General features: G+C 47.0%; 2 protein-coding genes and 2 pseudogenes across 2 annotated transcripts in view; 3 read left to right on the top strand and 1 right to left on the bottom strand.

The window, feature by feature from the left end:
- The window catches only part of LOC149111896 (putative ammonium transporter 1), a 34,261-nt gene that overhangs the window by 4,950 nt on the left and 9,339 nt on the right, over window positions 1-19,972 (bottom strand). The window lies entirely within an intron of this gene.
- Window positions 7,844-8,569, top strand: LOC149111897 (uncharacterized). The gene has a single exon (XM_089288754.1). It carries the CDS (start codon window positions 7,844-7,846, stop codon window positions 8,567-8,569), a length of 726 nt encoding a protein of 241 aa, XP_089144880.1.
- On the top strand, window positions 10,615-11,787 carry LOC149111898 (uncharacterized; annotated as a pseudogene).
- On the top strand, window positions 12,351-13,017 carry LOC149111899 (uncharacterized; annotated as a pseudogene).

Below are 19,972 nucleotides of genomic sequence, written 5' to 3' on the forward strand. Positions count from 1 at the left end.
ATTATGAATCGTGTGATTCGTGACAGTACGGATTACATCCTGAAAAAGGAAATGACGAAGCTGGCCGACGACATGATGAAGTTCAGGAAAGTCATGGGTACTAAGATGAGTGAGGACGAGTGTCTGTCGGATGGGGAACCAGTGCGTTTTGAGAGTATGCAGGAGAGTTTTGAGGCCGGATGGAAAGAGTGGAGGAGCGGCGGTGATGACAGAGAAGAGTTGGCTTACCAAACATTTGTAAAAATGATGACGTCACCACTACCTGAGTGAAGAACACAAGATTTTTAATGCCTGTAAAAATTAATAAAGTTCATTTAACGAGAGAATGTACATGGTTTGTTGTGTGATTTTTTGCATCATCTTGAGGGCTTGAACGTCATTGGTTCCCAGGTGAACGAGGGATAACATCATTGTCTTTGGGGTGAGAAATTCTCCGTGAAGGCCTGAAGAGGATTCGAAAACGCGTCCGAAGGGCCATACGTCGGAGAGGTCTCTTCTCAGGTACCATGGGTAGGGAAAATGTTTGGTGAGGAAGATGAGCATGACATCTTCGTCTGGGTGGGGTTCTTCCAAATAGATTATACAGGCCAGGGGTCTCTATGGAAAAAGGAGAAAAAAATTACTACCCCGGCCAGGAATCGAACCTGGGTTTCTGAGGCCACAACTCAACGTCTTACCATTAGACCACCAAAGCGCTTACCTCTTTATGACTTGTTTTTGGGTCTGTCATTGTAGGGTTCGCCGAAATTCACGGTTTTACAATGGGGGCAAACTCTTTGGCAGGGGTGTAGCCACCAATTGTTGAGGGCTCTACAACTTCCGTGATAGAATTGGGTGCAACACGTGGTGAGAATATAGTTGTCGATCCCGTATTTGTGAGTGTATCCTTCACTGCACCATATACATCTTGGTTTAGGAAATGACATGAGTCTGAAAATAGAGCAAACAAACACTTTTTGTTGGACACTACTTGTTATTACAGGATGTGACGTGTGCACGATCCTATTGACCTGCGCCCTTTTTTCATCATAGAAACGATTTGACATGATTGACACGTAACATGGCTTCTTCGTAATGGTTTCCCAGAAAGATGGGATCGTAACGGGTGGTCTCGTCATTGTAGTACATGCCATAGATGGCCCCGCAACAGGTTACCCAGACGCTTCCATGTCCCCAGGCTTCTTTGAGTGGCCCCTTGATTGGGTAGACGAATTTGTCGTGGGTCCCGTGTTCACTCAATTCTAGGAGAGGTGTGCGGCAGCATGGTCGCGATTGTTTGCAGACATAACAGTTTTCCATTCTGAAAACATAAAAGTTATAATAGTTCTTTGTAGGCTTTGATGGCCCAGTTCACGTCTTTCTGAAGATCTTTCAGGTCGTTTTGCCCCAAAACCCCCATCTGTTCTTCCAGGGACAAAAGATCGATCTCGTCTAACGCCACACCAATAAAGCCCATCAGGTTCCGTAAGTCACTATACAATTGACTCTCGCAATTCTCCTTCTCACTCTCAAGCCACTCGCGCACCCACTTTCCTAAGGTAGTCATCTTTAGATTGCATCTATCTAATGTCTCCATGCTCTACTCACTTGATTCCACCAGTCTTTCACCAGTCATTCCAACAGCAACAGTCTTTTTTTATCAGCGCTCATACAAGTTGAAAACTCAGAGTGCGGTGAACGGTCCGGTCCGCTTATTTTATACGCACGTCGAAACTTGATCCCAGGTTGCGCTCGACCTGGGGTCCAGTCTCCGACCGTGGGGGTATGGGAGGGGGATACCCCCCTATTCCCTGGGTCTACTCCGCACACGTGACTTCAGCTTGATCTGTGATTGGTGGATGGATCTGCATAAAGCGAATCGGCGTCGTACGCTCTTCACTCTGAGTTTTTTTAACTTGTATTGAGCGTCACTATGGCTTTGAGGGAGAGGCATCTTCAGAATTTCCGACCGAGAAAGCCTGAGGTTACGTATGAAGAAGCGATCGATACGATGGAAGATGACTGGGTTCGTTTTTACGAAGAAATGAATTTTCCCATACGAGATTTGTTGGCGGGTCGCCGTTGGTTTATAAGATTCAAAGACTCGAGCCAGTTAGAGGTGATGCTCCACCAAGTACTATTCTTCATGGACGAGCAAAGAGAGAACTGGACAAGAAGCCGGCGTCAATACCGTATCATAGAGAAGGTGTTTTCGAGAACATTGTTTAATGCGATCTTTGCTATTCGCAAGAACATTGTTTGGAACTTGTCCATAAAGCCGCCTGTGGACAGAGTGACATTTCACCGGATGATGTTGTACTATCAATTTGAGCCGTTCCAGACTCACTGGACTCAGAGACGGAAGAACACGGCTAGACGCTATATCAATGTAATTAATTTTTATTATGGAGTTTTCAATAAGGCCGACCAGAATACAATGAGGCTCATGATCAATGATGAAGACAAACTACCCAACGTGTAAAAAAATGTGAATAAAAAACGGAGTGTTTTTAACAAAAAACTGTGTGCTTTTTTAGTTTGGGGTCTGTCCATTCACTGTGTCTTCGGAACTTTGTCCATGGGTCAGTCGGGCTTCGGCGATCCCTCGTGGGGGTTCGTTGATCCATTGAAAGAACTTGCAGGTGCGCTTGGGACACTTGAGATAGAGTCTGTCTGGGTTGGCAGCTGAGTGGGAGGTAGCTAAGACCAGGGACTTGTTGCATAGACATCGGAAACGGGCTGGGTCGATGCTCTTGTAGCAGGGGTGGGTCTGTTCGGCGACGCGTTGCAAGTAGGAGCTCACTTCACTAGCACCACATGTCACATAACACTTGGTGTAGAATCTGGCAGAGGGGCATCGGTAATACTCCCAGGTACTACCGTCGGGGGTTTGCACACTCCCGAATTTCATGGGTACCCAACAGCGCGGGCAAGTGTGATCTTGTTTTTTCAGTTGGTCCAGGAACTGATCGGGGTCGAATTCCTCCATCACTTGTACTTTGGTGAATTCTCCTTTGTCGTCCACTTCGGGTGGCACTTCTATGACGTTGTCTTTCTTGAATTTGTCGAGTCCTATCAGTGACATGAGTCCGCCTTGAATGGTGGGTAGACGTGAGTCTATGATTTTTGAGGAAAAAAGTGAGTTAGTATCCCAATAGAGTGTTTTCTCGTAGCATTGTTTCCAGGATGTGTCTGGTTTTTTGCACGTTTTTGGGAGTCAGTCTTAATCTTTGACGTCGATGGTTACTTTTCATATTGCTTCTGCATTCTTGTCGTTTGATTGAAAAGACGCTCCAGGGTTTAGAGAAGCCTTTGAGAGGTACGGTGGTCCAACTGACAGAGTCCGGTGTGATCTCTTTGAGGAGTACGCGTTCTTTGAAACGTATTCTAGAACGAGGGTTTTTGAATAGCCATCTATCTAATGTGGATTGTAGTTTACCTTCTTCTTTCTTGGGGATATCCAGTTTCAGTTTCTTACGAGCCTCCTTCTTTTTGGATGATTTTCTTTTCTTATCGGTTTTTGGGACCTCTTCGGGTTCGACGAGTGAATCCATAACACCTGCGAGACGTGTCATGCGATTTTTTGAAAAAATGACTCGTGCTGTAATGTGTGGTTCGATTTTATAGACGGTTTTATCAGGTGATGTGATCATGTGCTACTCTTCATTCTGATTGGCTGTGTAAAAACAAATAGCGCGTGATCCGTGAAAGTACGTGTACTGAGTCAAAGTGGAGGTACGTCGCAGGTATAAAAGGAGCACGCTTCTCGGGTTGAGAATCATTCTTGACTTGCTCGTGTTGCAGTGATGACTTGTGGAGTCCTGAATGAGAGAGACGTGGAAGAGATCGTGCAAGATCTGAGACAAGAGTTGAATCGAGCTTCTAAGTTTTTGGAGAGAATCGAAGAAGGCGAAAGACCGTTACATGTGAAGATATTTGACTTGGAGTTACATCTTGTCTCCCCTTTGTACTATAAGCTTCAGAGGCACTTGATTGACTGGTGCGACCGAGAGAGCTATCCTCATTTGTCAGGTTTGGAGATCACGAAGCTAGCGGATCAGGAAGGAAAGAGGTTTAACGAGGCCGTCGGAGAGAGTGTCTAAGATGACTTACTACAGCGACTCTAACCAGATTCAGGAGCTTGTGAAGGAGATTGCGGATGAGAAGGTAGAACCTTTGGGATCTCTCGATACCCTGTCGAACGAGAACGTGTACATTTTTGACAATCTCTTTGAACCGTTAGGGAAATTACCCGAATGTACGTGGTCTTTTGATCTCTTGATGAGACGTCGTCCTGACTGGGGTGGTATGATTTTGGAGTTGATGAGGAAGAATGAAGGGGTGTATCTGTTCTGTGGTAAGTGGTGGTGTCGTGTGCAGTATAGGAAGGGTAACAACGATTTCAGATTTATTCGTAGTCGTGATCCTGTCTTGGATGCAGAGCGTACCTGCTTGATTGCTCCACGGAACATCACGTACATGATGCGTGAAGCCATCCGTGATCTGTTTGAACCCTTGCGGTTCGCTCGTGACGTGGCACGACGGGTGTTGGAGGCAGACGAGAGTCCCAAGATGAATTCGTTACTGACTTTCAACAAGGGTGATCACAAAGAAACTTGTCTGAAGTTGGAAGAGTTGATCAGTGAGATCATGCGTCAACGTGATATGTGGAAGGATCGGTTTTTCTTCCGTGCCATTAACACTGATAGGGATGAACTGTGTGTTATTTGTAAAGAAGATATGCGTCAGGCATTTTTTTGTGAAGGGGGATGAAGAGGAGGCCCTGAAATGGAGACCCGGTAAAGGTGAATGTTGTTGGAGAAATTGTAGATATTATTCCATGGATTCCTTCGAGGACGAATATGATGAGGAGTATATGAAAGATGTTAAGAACATGGAACTGCCTGATGACGTGTCGTCCGATGACGACGACGAAGTGTATACTACTCAGTAGTCTTTCGCCTTCTTTGAACCAATCAGATTTATTTTTTTCGTAAGAACCAATCAGGCACGACCTTTTGTACCTATAAGAAAGTTGAAATAAAATTGGGTTGAATCATTTTTTACCATGTCTCAAGCATTGAGTTGGTTGATCTCGAGAGTGTGTGCGAACATGTCCGATCGATGGAGTTGGGTCACCTTGTGTTCCAAGTGCGCTAGAGTCTATTCGAGATACGGTGACGGTTAACCCGTACCCGATTATTTCAGTGATTCGCCCTTGGAGGTGTTTGACGATACGGATGTCGAACCCAACGTGATGCGTTTTGTCGCTTATATCTTGTGGTTGAAACAGCAACCCGATTCATTTAAGAAGTATCTCGATGTACGTGAGCAACGTTTTGAGTTGTGGAGACAGTGCGTTTACAAACTTTGGCGATTATGAAGAAGAAAAGTCAAAAGAAGAAGCTTTCGACCGGGACGTTATTGGGACGGTATCGGGATCCCTTGAGACCAGGTAGTCTGGGTGGTCTGACGCGATTCGCAAAGGCCAATAAGATCTCGGTACGACGTGCTCGCGAGGTCTTGCAACGGGATTTGGGGTACTCGTTGCACAAACCCAGACGTCGTCGGTTTCCCACGGTACCGGTCGTGGTGTTCGGAATCGACGAGCAGTGGACGGCCGACCTGATCGAGGTGATCAATATCGCCAAGTACAATCGAGGGTATCGTTATCTCTTGACGGTGGTGGACGTGTTTTCAAAGCACGCCTGGGTCCAACCCTTGAAAAGCAAGACGGGTAAAGCGGTGACGGAAGCCATGGCTAAGATCTTGAAAGGAGGTAGAAAACCTATCAATCTTCAGACGGACGATGGGAAGAAATTCTACAACAAGACGTTTCAGGATTTGATAAAGCAGAAGGGCATTCATCATTTTTCGACCCGCGGTGATACGAAAGCCAGCGTGGTGGAACGGTTCAATCGGACCTTGAAAAAACGTTTGTACCGGTACTTCACCGTGCAGAATACGTTGAATTTTGTGCCCGTGTTATAAGATCTTGTCAAAGGGTACAATCGATCGTATCATCGCAGTATCAAGATGGCTCCCGATCAAGTGACCTTGACCAATAGCGAGGACGTGTGGGAGACTCTTTAGGGTAAAAAGAAAAAGGGGAAATTCAAGAAACCTCAACTCAAAGTCGGGGATCGTGTGAGACTGAACAAGAAGTTCAGGCAGTTCAAGAAAGGGTATTTACCCGGTTGGACCGAAGAGGTGTTTGTGATACGTAGGGTGCGTTCTGGTAAGGTTCCCACGTACAAAGTGGAAGAATGGGATTGCACGTCAGTCGATGGAACGTTTTACGCGCAAGATTTGCAAAAGGTGACCGTGGAAGACGACGATCTGTTCCGCATCTCCAAAGATCGTCAAACGAAAAGGGGATAAAGTCTTGGTACGTTGGAAAGGTTGGCCACTCAAGTACGACAGTTGGTTAGATAAAAAAGACGTGCTCGTGAAAAAGACAAAAAAAATGAAAGAGTTTTACTTGCAGTTGATGAGCAATGCCAGTACGAACGAGTTCCCAGACAACAAGGCCAACAATTTCAAGAATCGTCTGCCTTACCCGCTCATTTTTGGCGACAAGGAATGGAATGTGGGATTGGTGGCGTTTCTTACCCGATACCCCCGACACGACCACATCAAGTACTCACGCATCGAACGCACAACTTTGCCGACGACGATCTCTTGTGTCATTTTGAGTGGACCATTGAAACGTTTATAAGGACATCCGATGGTTCGTGGATTCCGTCGCGTTACCGAGTGTCGTTTGAAATCAAGGGGGATGAACTTCACCAAGACAGAGCCAAAGTGACGAGTAGTAAATCTCTCATGCAATACATCGTGAATCGTTTGAATGACCGCTTGACAAGGTATATGGAACGCGGCAATGAAAGTCTGCGAGCTCCGAACGGGAAAAAATACTATCCCGTGTTTAGATGGGATGGGGATGACTTGATTCTGGATAACACCGACGCGTTCCTCGACGAGTCCGGAGACAGACGGCGTCCCAAGGTGTTGTTTGGTCCTAAATTGATCAAGACGATGGGGTGGATTAAAGAGGAAGCCTACGACGTCGTTCACATGACTACGAATCTAGTGAAAGTGTTTCAAAACGACACCGTACCAGCTGGTTTCAAGAAATATCGGATTAACCCCGATACTGCTCGCTCCACTAATTTTTGGAATTTGACGGACGGTGGAGCGTTACAACTCAGCTCTTATTGCAACTGACGATTCAGTTACTTGGACGAGGAATACGCGAAGGTCTACCAGAGTGGTAGCGTCGATCCAAACATTCCTAGTCCTCGTAGTCCCATGTACTTGTATTCGAATGTGGGACGAAGCACGATCACGGGGAATCGAGTGACGGATCTATTGAGAGAAGTACCCCACGACCCTATCAAGATGACGTACGAACCTTCTCAGATTCAATATAAACCTGTGCGCAACAATGTTTTAGATATAGTGGAGATGCAATTGGCCGAGAACGACGGAAAACTGGTGGACTTTGCCTCGGGCGTAACCTCGGTGACATTACACTTTAAGGATGAATGAGTCTCCCGGGAAATTTTACGTGCAGTTGATGAGCAATGCCAGTACGAAGGAGTTCCCCGACAACAAGGCCAACAGTTTCAAGAATCGTTTGCCGTACCCGTTACAGTTGAGAGAATCGGGATGGAAAGTGGGTATCAGCGACATCTCTTTTCCGTCCGCTGTTCGTAAACTGGGATTGAAAGATCCTCTTTTGTTTGAAATATAGTGGATCGAGATGGTGGACCCAAACATCAACCTATACTCTCGAGTCGCTGGAGTGACAAGAGAAAGTGATTTCGAATTCACGCCTAGGACCGGAACAGATCTCATGAACATGATACGAGATCGATACATGTGGAGGTTAAGGAAGCAATCGGGGATCGACGTGACAACGTTCAAGAAAAAGACCAAACCCAGCGATCCCACCGAATTGCTGTACACGGTCATGAATCGTGCCGAGAATGGAGAATGCGTCATCGACAACTCGAGAACGTGCACCTCTCTTGACATCAATGGTAAACGCGTCTATCCCCAAATGTCCATTGGGATCGAATGGGCCAAGAAGATGAAATGGGTAAAGATGGGAACGTTGGATAATGGACAGCCGGGTTACGTCTTGGGACCCAACTTGAGAAGAGATTTTCCCACGGAGGTCATACCCACTTCCTTTGACTTGATAATGCCTAAATATAATGGAGAAGACATTTTTTACAAGATCGACCCAGACGTGTTACGTTTGAGTTGTTACGTCAATTGGGTTTTCATGGACCTGGATCGTAGTTACGAAGAAGCGTTTGGTAACAATCGTCGTTCTTTGTTCGTGTATTCGAATGTGGGACAGAGTATGGTGACTGGAAGTCAGGTCACGGATCTGTTGAAACAAGTTCGTTACAATCCGGATGTCGTCGACTTTCAGCCTAGACACATTCTATATCTACCGGTACGCACGGTCGTCTTGGACATTGTTGAGACGCAAGTGTCTGAGAACGACGGACAACTGGTGAACTTTGCTTCGGGTGTGACCACGATCACGTTGCATTTCAAAAGAAAGGATGAGTGATTTTTACTTGTCTTTACCCAGTCACAGCAACCGGCACGAGTTTCCAAATAATCGCAGTAATAATTTCAAGATCCGTTTACCCAATCCCATACACCTGGAGGGACGAGGATGGAAAGTGGGAATGACTAGCATCGCTTTGCCTGATGCCCTTGTGACTCTTCCTTCCTTCACTGATTCTGAGGATAAAGTCATCTTGGCCTTTTTCGCATGGAGACGCATAGATTCGAGTAGTGCATATACGCCTGGAGGAGCTTACTTCGATACGGATGATCTCAACGAGGTGTTCCCCAACGTGGACGGTATTGATTCATGAAATCCATGCTCGCCTATTTCGAGCGACAACGCATCTACGCGAATAATGGACCCAGATTAGGCGCAAAATATATCACGAGTGATAGTAAAAGAACCTACGTCAAGTTCAATTGGGAAGGCGACGACCTGGTCACGGACAACAAAGACACGTTTCGTCCGCTCAAAGACTACCCTGCATTACAGTTAAAGTCTGAACTGGCTGAGAAAATGGGATGGGTCAAAAAGAATGGCAGTGGTTACGAACTGGGACCTAACTTGCAGATCGAATTTTTTGACCAAGAAATTCCAAACATTGGTGTCGTGTCTGACTTACATGACGAGGATGGATTACCTGTATTTTGGACTGTATCACCAGATGGGTCTGGAAAAGATTATTTAAAACTCAGCACCTACTGCAATTGGCGTTTTCTGAACCTGAACAAAGCCTTCGAGGTAGTGGTGGGAAGCAGTTCGCGTACCTTGTTCGTCTACTCCGACGTGGGAGGAGGTAGCGTGGTGGGGAATCAAGTCACAGATTTACTGAGAGAGGTCAACTTGATTCGAAGAGGTGATGGTGTTCAGTATTTCGAACCTTATCACATTCAATATATTCCCGTGCGCAAAGAACTCATTGACATTATAGAGGTGCAAGTGGCTGAGACAACTGGAGAACTGGTGGAATTTGGAGCTGGCAATACGATCGTGAAGTTACACTTTAAGAAATAATGATCGGTGGAACTTTGATACGGTTTCATCCCGATGGATACCAAAAGGGTTCGGGATTATTCGGTCAGGTTTCAAAAGGCATCAAGAAACGAGGTCCCACCATTCTCAAGGACGTTCTTAAAGAGACGGCCATTGAGGGTCTGAAAGGTTTAAATTCGGGTGGCAAAGGAGGAAAGCCCAATTGGAAAGGTGCACTCGCCGGGTTAAGGCGAGGAGCCATACGATCCGGGAAACGTAAAGCGTCCCAAGAGATCCAACGAGTGCTGGGCGGTAAAAGAAAAAGATCTCGAAAAGACCTATTTGGAGTATGATTCCCATTTACTCGAGGCGCGTGAGACGTCTACCTGGAGGAATACGCACGTATAAAGGCGGTTCGATATTCCCAACACGATCAAAACTTCCAAACTATCGTTGGGTACAGTCCGCACTGAGAAGGAAACGACGACGAGGCCGAGGTAGACGACGATGACGGACATGGGGGCTCATGCCAGGTCGGCGGGGGTTCGTAACCCCCGCCTGGACATGTTCCAGACCCCTCCCACGGATCTCAGCATGTCGTCTCGACGTTTCGTGAGAATCAACCCGTTCAATACAGGGATCAACCCTGTGACTTTCCAAGTCGATCCTCAAGAAGACTTTATTGACTTGAACGAGAGTTTCTTCGAATTGGAATTGACCGTTAAGACAGGTGGTGGAGGTAATCTGGCGCAAGCGACTCTCGTCGGACTAGCCAACAATCTGGCCCACAGCCTCTTCAAACAGATCAATGTGAGATTGAATGGCACTCTCATCAGCCCCCAGACCGATACTGACCACTACAAAGCCTACATCGAGGCTCTGTTGAACCACGACCGAGGCGACGGTGAAACGACCCTGACACCCAATGGTTGGTACAATTGTCTCAGTGTACCCAGTCGTGGAGAAGCAGATGTAATGACAGCCAATAAGTTGGATCCGGCTCACGCTGATTATGCTGCTTTACCACAAGATCTCAAGAATATGGTTCAAAGCCGAATCCAGTTTTTTTGGTGGAAAGAGGGTGACTTTGAGGTTCAAACCTTACCTGGAAGTGTTTCATCTAAGCAAGTTACTGGTACCTGGTGTTCAGATCCAGATCGACATGTACTTCAATGCCCCAGCTCTGTGGACCGTCCAATGGGCCGGTGCTGATACTCTCAGACTGACTGAAGCCGACGTGAATGTGAGATTGTTCCTGTCCCAAGTGAGAGAGACTCCCTCGGTGTACAGAGAAATCATGTCCAGCATGAAAAGTGGAAGAGTGGTCACTTACCCCACGGTGAGAGGTGAAATTCGCACCTACTCCCATCCCAATGACAATCGTCATTTTGAGTGCAGCAATCCTTTCCACAATCAGCTGCCTAATCGGTTAGTGGTGGTGTTGATGAGACAAACAGCCTTCAATGGAACTGTGTCGGTCACTCTGTTCACCTTTGAAAAATTCAATCTCGCTTCCATCAAACAATTGGTGAGAGGTGAAGAGTATCCCTACGAGACATTGGAGCTCAAACACGATGATGACAGTAAAGATCAGAGAGGCTACTACAGATTCCTACAAGCCTCAGGAGCTTTGTGTCGGGGAAAAGGAAACATGGTCAGAAAACAGGACTAGGGATACGGCAAGAGATGCAACATGTTTGTATTTGACAACACAGCCAACGGATGTTTGGACAGTCCAGTGTTGAACCCCAAGCAGTCAGGTGAGCTGCGTCTGGTGATTAATTTTGGAGCCAACCCAGGAGCAAACCTGACCATCTTGTTGTACGGCGAATTCGAGAACTTGCTGGAGATCAACGAGAACCGAGTCGTCACCTACGACGTGTACCAATGAGAAAATGGAGAAAGTAGCCTTGAATAATTTACAATTGGATCATTTGGCCCGAAAGAATCCGTCACTCCGCTGTGTTTTTTACGGAACGGTACCTTGCGATCGGCTTCCCAAGACACTGCCTCAAGAAGGACCGACCGCTTACATCGTGAACACGGACCCTCACGATAAACCTGGCATGCATTGGATCGCTTTGTGGGCCGACAAGGACAAGCGTGAGATCCCGGACAGTTACGGCCTCCCGTTGGACGTGTACGGAACCGCCGAACCGCTCCGAGAATGGTTGGACCGTCATTTCAAGTACCATATTTTCAACGGCAAGATTCTACAGTCACTATTCAGTCAGAGTTGCGGCAACTACGCCCTGATGTTCCTGATCGACCGAGCCGAAGGTCGTGACATGAACGCGTTCTTGAGTCGTTTTAAGAAAAACGACTTTGTAGAGAACGATCGTAAAGTAGGACAGATGTTAAAACGTTTGATCGTGGACGAGTTGGACTGGCGCAAGATTTGTAAAACCCCGTGTCACCAGGACACGTGCGGTTCCTCTAGAGGAGTGCGTCATTTGTTAAAGTAAGCTGTTCGAATAAAAAAGTGTTCATTTTTGAAAAGATGTTGCGTGGTGAAGTCAGATGGTTCCCTCGATTCCTAGAACTGTGTCGAGACAAGTATCTCGACTTGCCCTCGGATCATCCTCATCGACAGGTCCTGAAACACATTGCGGATTGCGACAGTTATCGTCGAGTCCGATTCCTACTTGAGCGGGAAAAAGAACTTCGATACGACATTTTACACCTGTGTATTAGAGCCAGACTTCAAACAGACGCTTGCAGAGATTATAAGTGTTACCCGTACTGGCACGTACTTCGCTACGGCAATAAGTACTTCCGACATCACTTTGCGAGTTCATAAAAAAGCATGGAACGACGCAAAGCGTTTCAGTTTCACACCCCGTCGAGTTTGTTGATAGCGGGTCCTTCGGGATGCGGCAAGACGGTGTTCACCACCAAACTGCTCTTGGAGAACGTCGACTTGTTCCAAGAAACACCGAAGAGTATTCATTACTGCTACGGATCGTGGCAAGATGGCTTCAAAGAGCTCAAGAAGGGAGGTGTCAAGTTTCACGAAGGTATCCCCGACAGCGAACAGTTACCACGATGGTTTCCTCGAGGGGGTGTTTTGGTGCTGGACGATCTGATGGACGAGGGTGGCAACGACAAGCGCGTGTTGGATCTCTTCACCAAAACATTCTCATCATCGGAACATCACGGTGATTTACTTGTGTCAGGATCTATTCCCTAACGGAGAATTCGCAAAGACCATTTCCCGAAACGCTCATTACATCGCGGCCTTCAGGAACCCTCGTGATCAGTTAGGGATACGAAATCTATTACTGCAATCGTTTCCCACGCGATGGCAGGAAGTGTTGGATACGTTTCGAAAGGTCTCCGATCGACCTTACGGTTACATGCTATTGGATCTTCATCCAGCCAGTCAGGACGATCAACGTGTCATCAGCCGCGTGTTAAATGACGAGGGATTCGTACGATGCCATCAGTTTGCGGCATCATCATCATCATGTTGAGGAGCGAAGTCGAGTGGTTTCCGCTGTTCATTCACCTATGTAAAAACAGACTCCATTACATCATGAATCCTAATGAAATGGACTACGAGCCGATGAGACAGGTCACAGAATGTGAGAGTTATCGTCAAGTACGATCCATCCTGAATGCATATAATGGTGAAGGTTTCGAGAGTTTGGCTCATAGACAACAAGTACTCGCTAAGAATAAGGTAGAAAGAGAGAAGAGAGATGAGTTCTGGCAGTGACGAATTCAATTTATCACCTCTGGACGATTATTCGCCTTGGGGGTCACCGGTTCCAATGGGGTCTCCAGTTCCTCCGGCAGCGGGTGTGGGCATAAGCCTGAACACACCTTCACCACAATCGTCACTGCCGACATCACCACTGCCTGGGGCCTCGATTGGGGTAGGCACCGCAAGCGCTGGTACGCCACGCACCAATGTCACGACGGGTGTGGGTAGCGCTGGCTCGGGTGCCGCACGCACCAACGTCACGATGGGAGTAGGTACGTCACGTATGTTGCGTCGAATGGCAGGACGTTCTCCCACGCCGACAGATGACACACCTTTGGCCAGACCTACTAGAGGAGGTAAACGACCTAGACGCGTCCCACGTCAAAACATGCCATCGTCACCCAGTGATGCCGGGAGCCGCAGAAGAAGTAGCGCCAGTGGTAGTGGCGGTGGAAGAAGACGACGCAGAGGCGGTGGAGGTGGAGGTGGAGGCGGAGGCGGGGGCGGAGGTGGAAGTAGTAGCGACTCCTCACCTCCTTCGTCGGTGAGATCGGGTCTTTCTCGAGGTCGAAGAAGGCGAGGAACCCGTATTCTCAACCAAGCCCAGATGCAGCAACAACTGGAAGAGATTTTGAGACAACAACAACAAACGGCCGCGGGTCGTCGCATTGCCGGTATCACGACCACCAACACGATCACGACCACCTATAAAAACGGACGTCCTACCGTGACTCGCAATTCGACCAGTGTACGTAACTGAGAACAACATGAGAAAGACGCCGTCGACAGAAAAGGAGAAAGCAATGGGGTGGTGCTCTTGCGAGTGCCTTGTCCAGGTTAGCACCAATCGCAGGGGTAGGCGTTGGTCACGGGGTCCGAAGACTGTTGAGACGCAATAAAAAACGACGACAACCTCGACGATAACAAGATCGACAGTACGGTGAGACTCATCAATTCGAATCAATATGTTGAGGAGTGAGGTCAAGTGGTTCCCCTACTTCCTGCATCTATGCCGATGCTCTCGCTCTTACTGGAATGAGACCAGTATGGATCACGAAGACATGAAACGTATCGCGGACGAGTACGATAGTTACAGACAAGTCCAGGATATCCTGAACCAGTCCGTAGAAACCGCATTCAAGGACGAGATCTGGGAATACGAGCAACAAGCTAAAAGGATCGAACGTACCGAAAGAAAGTTAGAATATATTTGGGACTGGTTGAGGCGTTGTCATAAGCACTTCGGTCTGTCTACTGGATGAACCTTTCACCACCGTGGTGGAATTGGACTCGCTGAAACGTTTGGACGGATTCTATGCCTTCTACCACAAGTATTGGTGGTGTCGAAGACAGATGTTTAGTTACTACAAATTGTGTAACGCCATTCTCAACGGACTAGCGTTACTGGTCGTGGCCGCGAGTATCATCTTGGGATCCGTGTGGAAAGATGGGTACACGGTGGTAGGATTGACGGCTTTCGCCACCTTACTGAAAGGATGGAACGATTTCAAGAAGTATTCGTTCAAGATGGACATGGCCAAATTCGCTTACACGACTTACGAAAAGACGCTGACAGAACTTAGGAACTATGCTCTTGTTGAAGTGGAGGAATTGGATGGGTTTTTGACCAAGATGCAAACGTTAGACGACGTGGTGACGTATTTCACACCTCCCACTTACGACCGATACGTTCGAGACTACGAAAAAGGATTTGTTCACGTTCCTCTATAAAAGGACACGCGATCACCTTCATGCGTCATTAAAGGTGGAAGTGTGTGCGTGTCGTCATCAGAACCGACATGCCGAGGACGTCAAGGCGAAGGAAACGTCGAGCGCCACCACGTATAAGAATACGTAAAATCACCAAAAGGAGAAGAAAGCACCAAAAGGGAGAAGGTCTTGGTAACTTGATAGGCGTTTTGGCCAAGACGGTTTTGAAGGGTCTCGAAAGCTTGTGAATAAAAGAGCGTGACAAGCCACCCTGACGTAGACGTCGACGATGAAGCGGTTGCGACGACAACGTCATTTCTTGACGAGCGTTCTGAAAGAAGCCAACCGAAAAAAAACGTCAACAGATGTTGAAATTAGCCGCCAAAGATCAGATCAACGCCATCAGCGAGATGGTTTTCAATTTGCTGAAAAAGAGGATCCCCATCAACGCATTGACTTATGGGAAACTGAAAGGACATAAAAAGGTTTTGTGAGAAGTGGGTAAAGGTAGAAGCTCCCTCAAGCGTCGAAGAGAACATCTCCTGAGTCAAAACGGGACAGGGTTCTGGAGCGGATTACACCGTTGTTTTCGAGCATGTTGTGTACTGTGAAAGGACGCGACGAAGACGATTACCCTCTGGAGGGTATTGACGTCATACCCAATTTCCCACCGAGAGATAACCAAGAAGAGTCCACCATTCCTAAACTCGTGCAGCTGTTACAAGATGCCAATCGACGCGAAGCCCAATGGAAAGACTCGTCCGAGTACTGGAACAAGAGGTACCACGCCTTGTATCAAGAGTATATGGCTTTAAAGTTCAGTGACTTTTGCCAAACCTGTCAAACGAAACGAGATACCACGCCGCCCGGTGGGTGCATAGAGTTGTGCAAGGAGTGCGGTAAAGGCAAGCGAACCGTTCAAAGTCTTCAACTACAGTTGGAAAAGAAAGAAGAAGCCATACGGTACTGGCAAGACTGTTACGAGACGGCCTTGAGAGAATTGTTCGAGTTTCCTGATACGACTTTGGGTCAGGTATGAACGAAGTCATGATGGTGCCCGTTCAAGAATTCAATCGATTGCAAGATTATTACAGGGTCAGATTACCCAGAATGCCTTGTTGAACAAAGCGGGACGTTTGGCCGCCGAATAACATCTCATCTTGAAAGACAGTCGTATCCCCGACAGCATGGCTGTCAAGATGACCAAACCCATAGCAACCGAAGAAAGTAAACTGGTGAAACGTATACGGACGGGTACACATGATCCTATCTCGTACCAAGGGACGGCAGAACCCGAAGGCATGGCAGACGCACCCGTCGAAAGTCTGTTGAAACAGATCATCAAGGGAGTCAACAAAGAACCCGCAGCACGACCCCCCGTTATCATCAAACAACAAGCCGCTACACCTTCCACGTCAGGTCTTAAAAAGGAGCTTAAAACTCCCAAACCATCCACAAGCAAGAAGCCACCCATTCCACCCAAACCATCCACGTTAGGTAAAAAGGGGAGTAGTCTGAAAAAGAAAGTCCTGTCCGAATCGCAAAAAGGCTTCTTAAGATCCATCGGTGTCGCTAAAAAATACATAGACGACGGTGGTTACAGTCCCAAAGGCAAGGCAAAGAAGTACAAGAAGGCTAAGAAGACAGCGGCAGAAAAGTATTCGTCTTCGTCGTCAACGAGGGTATGGGATCGACATCCAAAAATGGTTGGGCAAGACTGGGATCGAGTTTCATTGGCCCGGTTATCAGTACATGGGACCTGGTACCAAACTGAAGAAACGTTTAGCGCGAGAAGATCCAGGGATCAATCGTATGGACCGACTGGCCAAACAACACGACATTGACTATTCCAAGGCCAAGAACTTACAAGACAAATGGAAAGCCGACACCAAGATGATCCAAGCCATCGACAATTTACCCGGACGTAAAACCATGACAGAACGCATTGTTAAGAAAATCATGCAAGCCAAGAAACGTTGGAAATTGTAAAACTTTTTTATTGTTGTTACAAAATAAAAATTACACTTTGTTGTTGTTTCAAAAAAGTCTCTTTATTTCACAACTCACACGCCATACCACCGTGGTACAGAGTATCCGAGACACTCGATCTCACCATCAGTCGTTCGATCCTTATTTGGTCCCCGAACGTTGACGGAGACACGAATAACAACCTAAACCTAAGTCTGGTGATAAAATCGTACAGTCTATAAGGGGTGTTGAAATAAAACATTCGGTACACTTCCATTCGTATATGATCGTACGAAATGATATGGAAGGGAAAGAACACGGTGCCGTGAATGTACAGGGGACTTCGTCCCTCCGTGGTTCGCACAAAGTCCTCCAACTCGCGATAGTAACGGAACCACACCGTGACCGGGATGGGATAAGGCAAGTGATTCCAGGAACGCGTCAACGAATTGTGCGTCTCAAAGGGTCTTCCAGTGTCTCTAAACTGCCAGATGGCGCTATGAATTCTTCTTCGTTGTTCGAACACTGCGAAGAAAAAATAAAAAAAAAACATCGTCAGGTCCATAGCCTGTCCTCGTTGTAAAGCGATGGACCGCCCGGAAAGGGTAATAGACAGAGATATTGAATAACAACATCCCTTAGCCCTTCCACGCGTCTAAAGAAGAGTCTGAACTTTTGAATTCGAATCAAGTTATACGTCGAGTAAGGAGTGTTGAATATGAACAGACGGTACAAAACAGCCCTGCTCTCTCGGGTCGGTTCCACGGGGAGATGCACGCAACCGTGCACGTACATGACTCGATTCGAAAACAGAGTCACGAAATTTTCGAGCATGACATAATAACGTTGCCAAATGTCCGCGTCCACGTCATACGGCATTTCATTCCACATACACGATCCCTCGTGATGATTGCGCATAGGTCTATATTCACTACGGTATCGCTCCAACTCTTGCTCCAGTCTCGCTAGGCTATTCGTACCTGCCGGTAACGCGAACGGGTCATCCTCATCGTCGTCCTTCTCGAGTTCCTCATCGGTTTCCAACACGATCTCGGGAAGCTCCTCGTTGATCACGCGTCGGCAGTTGCAGCAGGTTCGAACCTGTCTTTCCATCTCCTGGTAGCAACGTCGATGCATGAACACGCCGCAGCAAGGAGTGCGTTGACATATCGACAGAGAATCAATGTTGATATCTCTCTGACAAATAAAACAAACTTGTTGAAGCGGCGTTTCTTCGGGTATCTGACCCCGAAGGCGACGACTACGTCTCGGTTCATCTTCGGGTGATCGCACACGACGACGTACTCGTCTCGGTTCTTCTTCTTCTTCGGGTGACAGACCTCGAAGGCGGCGGCTGCGTCTAGGTTCAGTCGACATGAACAAAAACTGAAAAACACCGAATGCGTTCGCCTCGCTTTATGTCAATCATGCACCAATCAAACGACAAAAGCCGAATGTCACGTGTGCGGAGTAGACCCAGGGGATAGGAGGTATCCCTCTCCCATGCCCCCACGGTCGGAGACTGGACACCAGGTCGAGTGCAACCTGGAATCCAGTTTCGACGCTCGTATAAAAGAGGCGGGTGGAACCGTTCACGGCACTCTGAGTGTCTTCACTTGTATCGAGCGCTGATCATGGCTGAGATCACTGACGAGGAGATGAATCAACAGATGGACCTACATGAAGAGGAAGCAGTGAGTATCTGAAAAAATGGATAATATAAAGTGTACCCTATGCGAGCAAGTCATTCTTAGAACCGAAACCTGCGCTCGGACCAAGTGTTGTCGTTACCACGTTCATTACGATTGCTACACCCAGGCACTCGATAATCAGTTGAACAAGGGTGTGATAAAAGAAACGTTGTACTGCCAGATCTGTCACGCGTTGTGTATGCTAAGTGCGTTCGTGGCCACTTTGGACTGACCAATGGAACTGAGTATAATCACTCCTCCCATAAAGGTTTACCTTCGTTTGGACTTGAGCTTTTGTGTCGTCGTGTTTTGCGGTTACAAATTAGGACGACATCTTTGTCACGCCTTGTTCATCACCTTCTTTTCATAGACTTACTGGGACTGGTTACCACCTGAAATCCAAGTTTACATTATCTCACTCGCTGAGTCACAACTTGCCTTCGAGGAGAAAAAGGAATTTGAAAGACAAATGAGAATTTCCGCATGGTTGGCCAAACCGAAACCGGTCACGTTTCGCGAGCTCGATAACTCAGATTTTTATTTCCGTGATTACAATTCATTTCATCCTAGAGTTACTGGGATTGGCTGCCTCATGAAATCCAGGCCTACATTGTTGACCTCAACGAGTCCCAGTCTCTTCTCGACAGACGTGAACGTGAATCGTGGAGAGAACTTTGTAACGAGATACATACCTTCGGAAAGGTCCAAGCAAAATGGGGACTAGGTCCACTCAAAGTCAAGCTAGAGACATATCAGCTAGAGTATTGTCCCAAAGGAAGCGTTCCAGGACTCAAAAATAAGCATATGCTCGTGTCGGCATTCTATAGAGACGGACAAAACATTATGAGACAAATATTTTTAGGGTACGGTTTCATCATGCCTATTACAGAAAAGCAGACGTTAAGAGACTTTCACTCTTTTAGAGTCACTGGGATCGACTACCTCCTGAAATACAGCATTACGTGATTCACCTGGCTACGAGACAAGTCCTACTCGAGCGAAGAAGAAACAAACAGTTACGGCGTCTTCACAAAGAAATATTAGACTATGCAAAACTGAAAGAAGAATGGGGCATAGGTCACATTAAGATTGTTATACATCCATGTCGTTTCTCATGCTGCCGAGAAAAGAAGGAAAAAAAATTCGAATATTTTAAAATATACGGATGTTACATCGACATTGACGATAAACCTCAAAAGACGTTTTTATCCGACTCTTACAAACACGCCTAGAAACGCGCCCCTGTAGAAAAGAATTTCATGTACCCTGTCAGTGAATACTACACCAAGTACGCTCATAATAGATGGTTAAAACAAAATCGTACCAACTCTCTTACAGAGTCAATGGGATAGG

Source organism: Orbicella faveolata, unplaced genomic scaffold (genome assembly GCF_042242905.1).
Source record: "Orbicella faveolata isolate gen_17 unplaced genomic scaffold, um_ofav_v1 contig_2, whole genome shotgun sequence".
In the NCBI taxonomy this organism is placed as follows: Eukaryota; Metazoa; Cnidaria; class Anthozoa; order Scleractinia; family Merulinidae; genus Orbicella; species Orbicella faveolata.

What these genes read in the sequence shown, in the direction of transcription:
- LOC149111897 (XM_089288754.1), top strand. Translation starts at nt 7,844, where the DNA reads ATGATACGAGATCGATACATGTGGAGGTTAAGGAAGCAATCGGGGATC.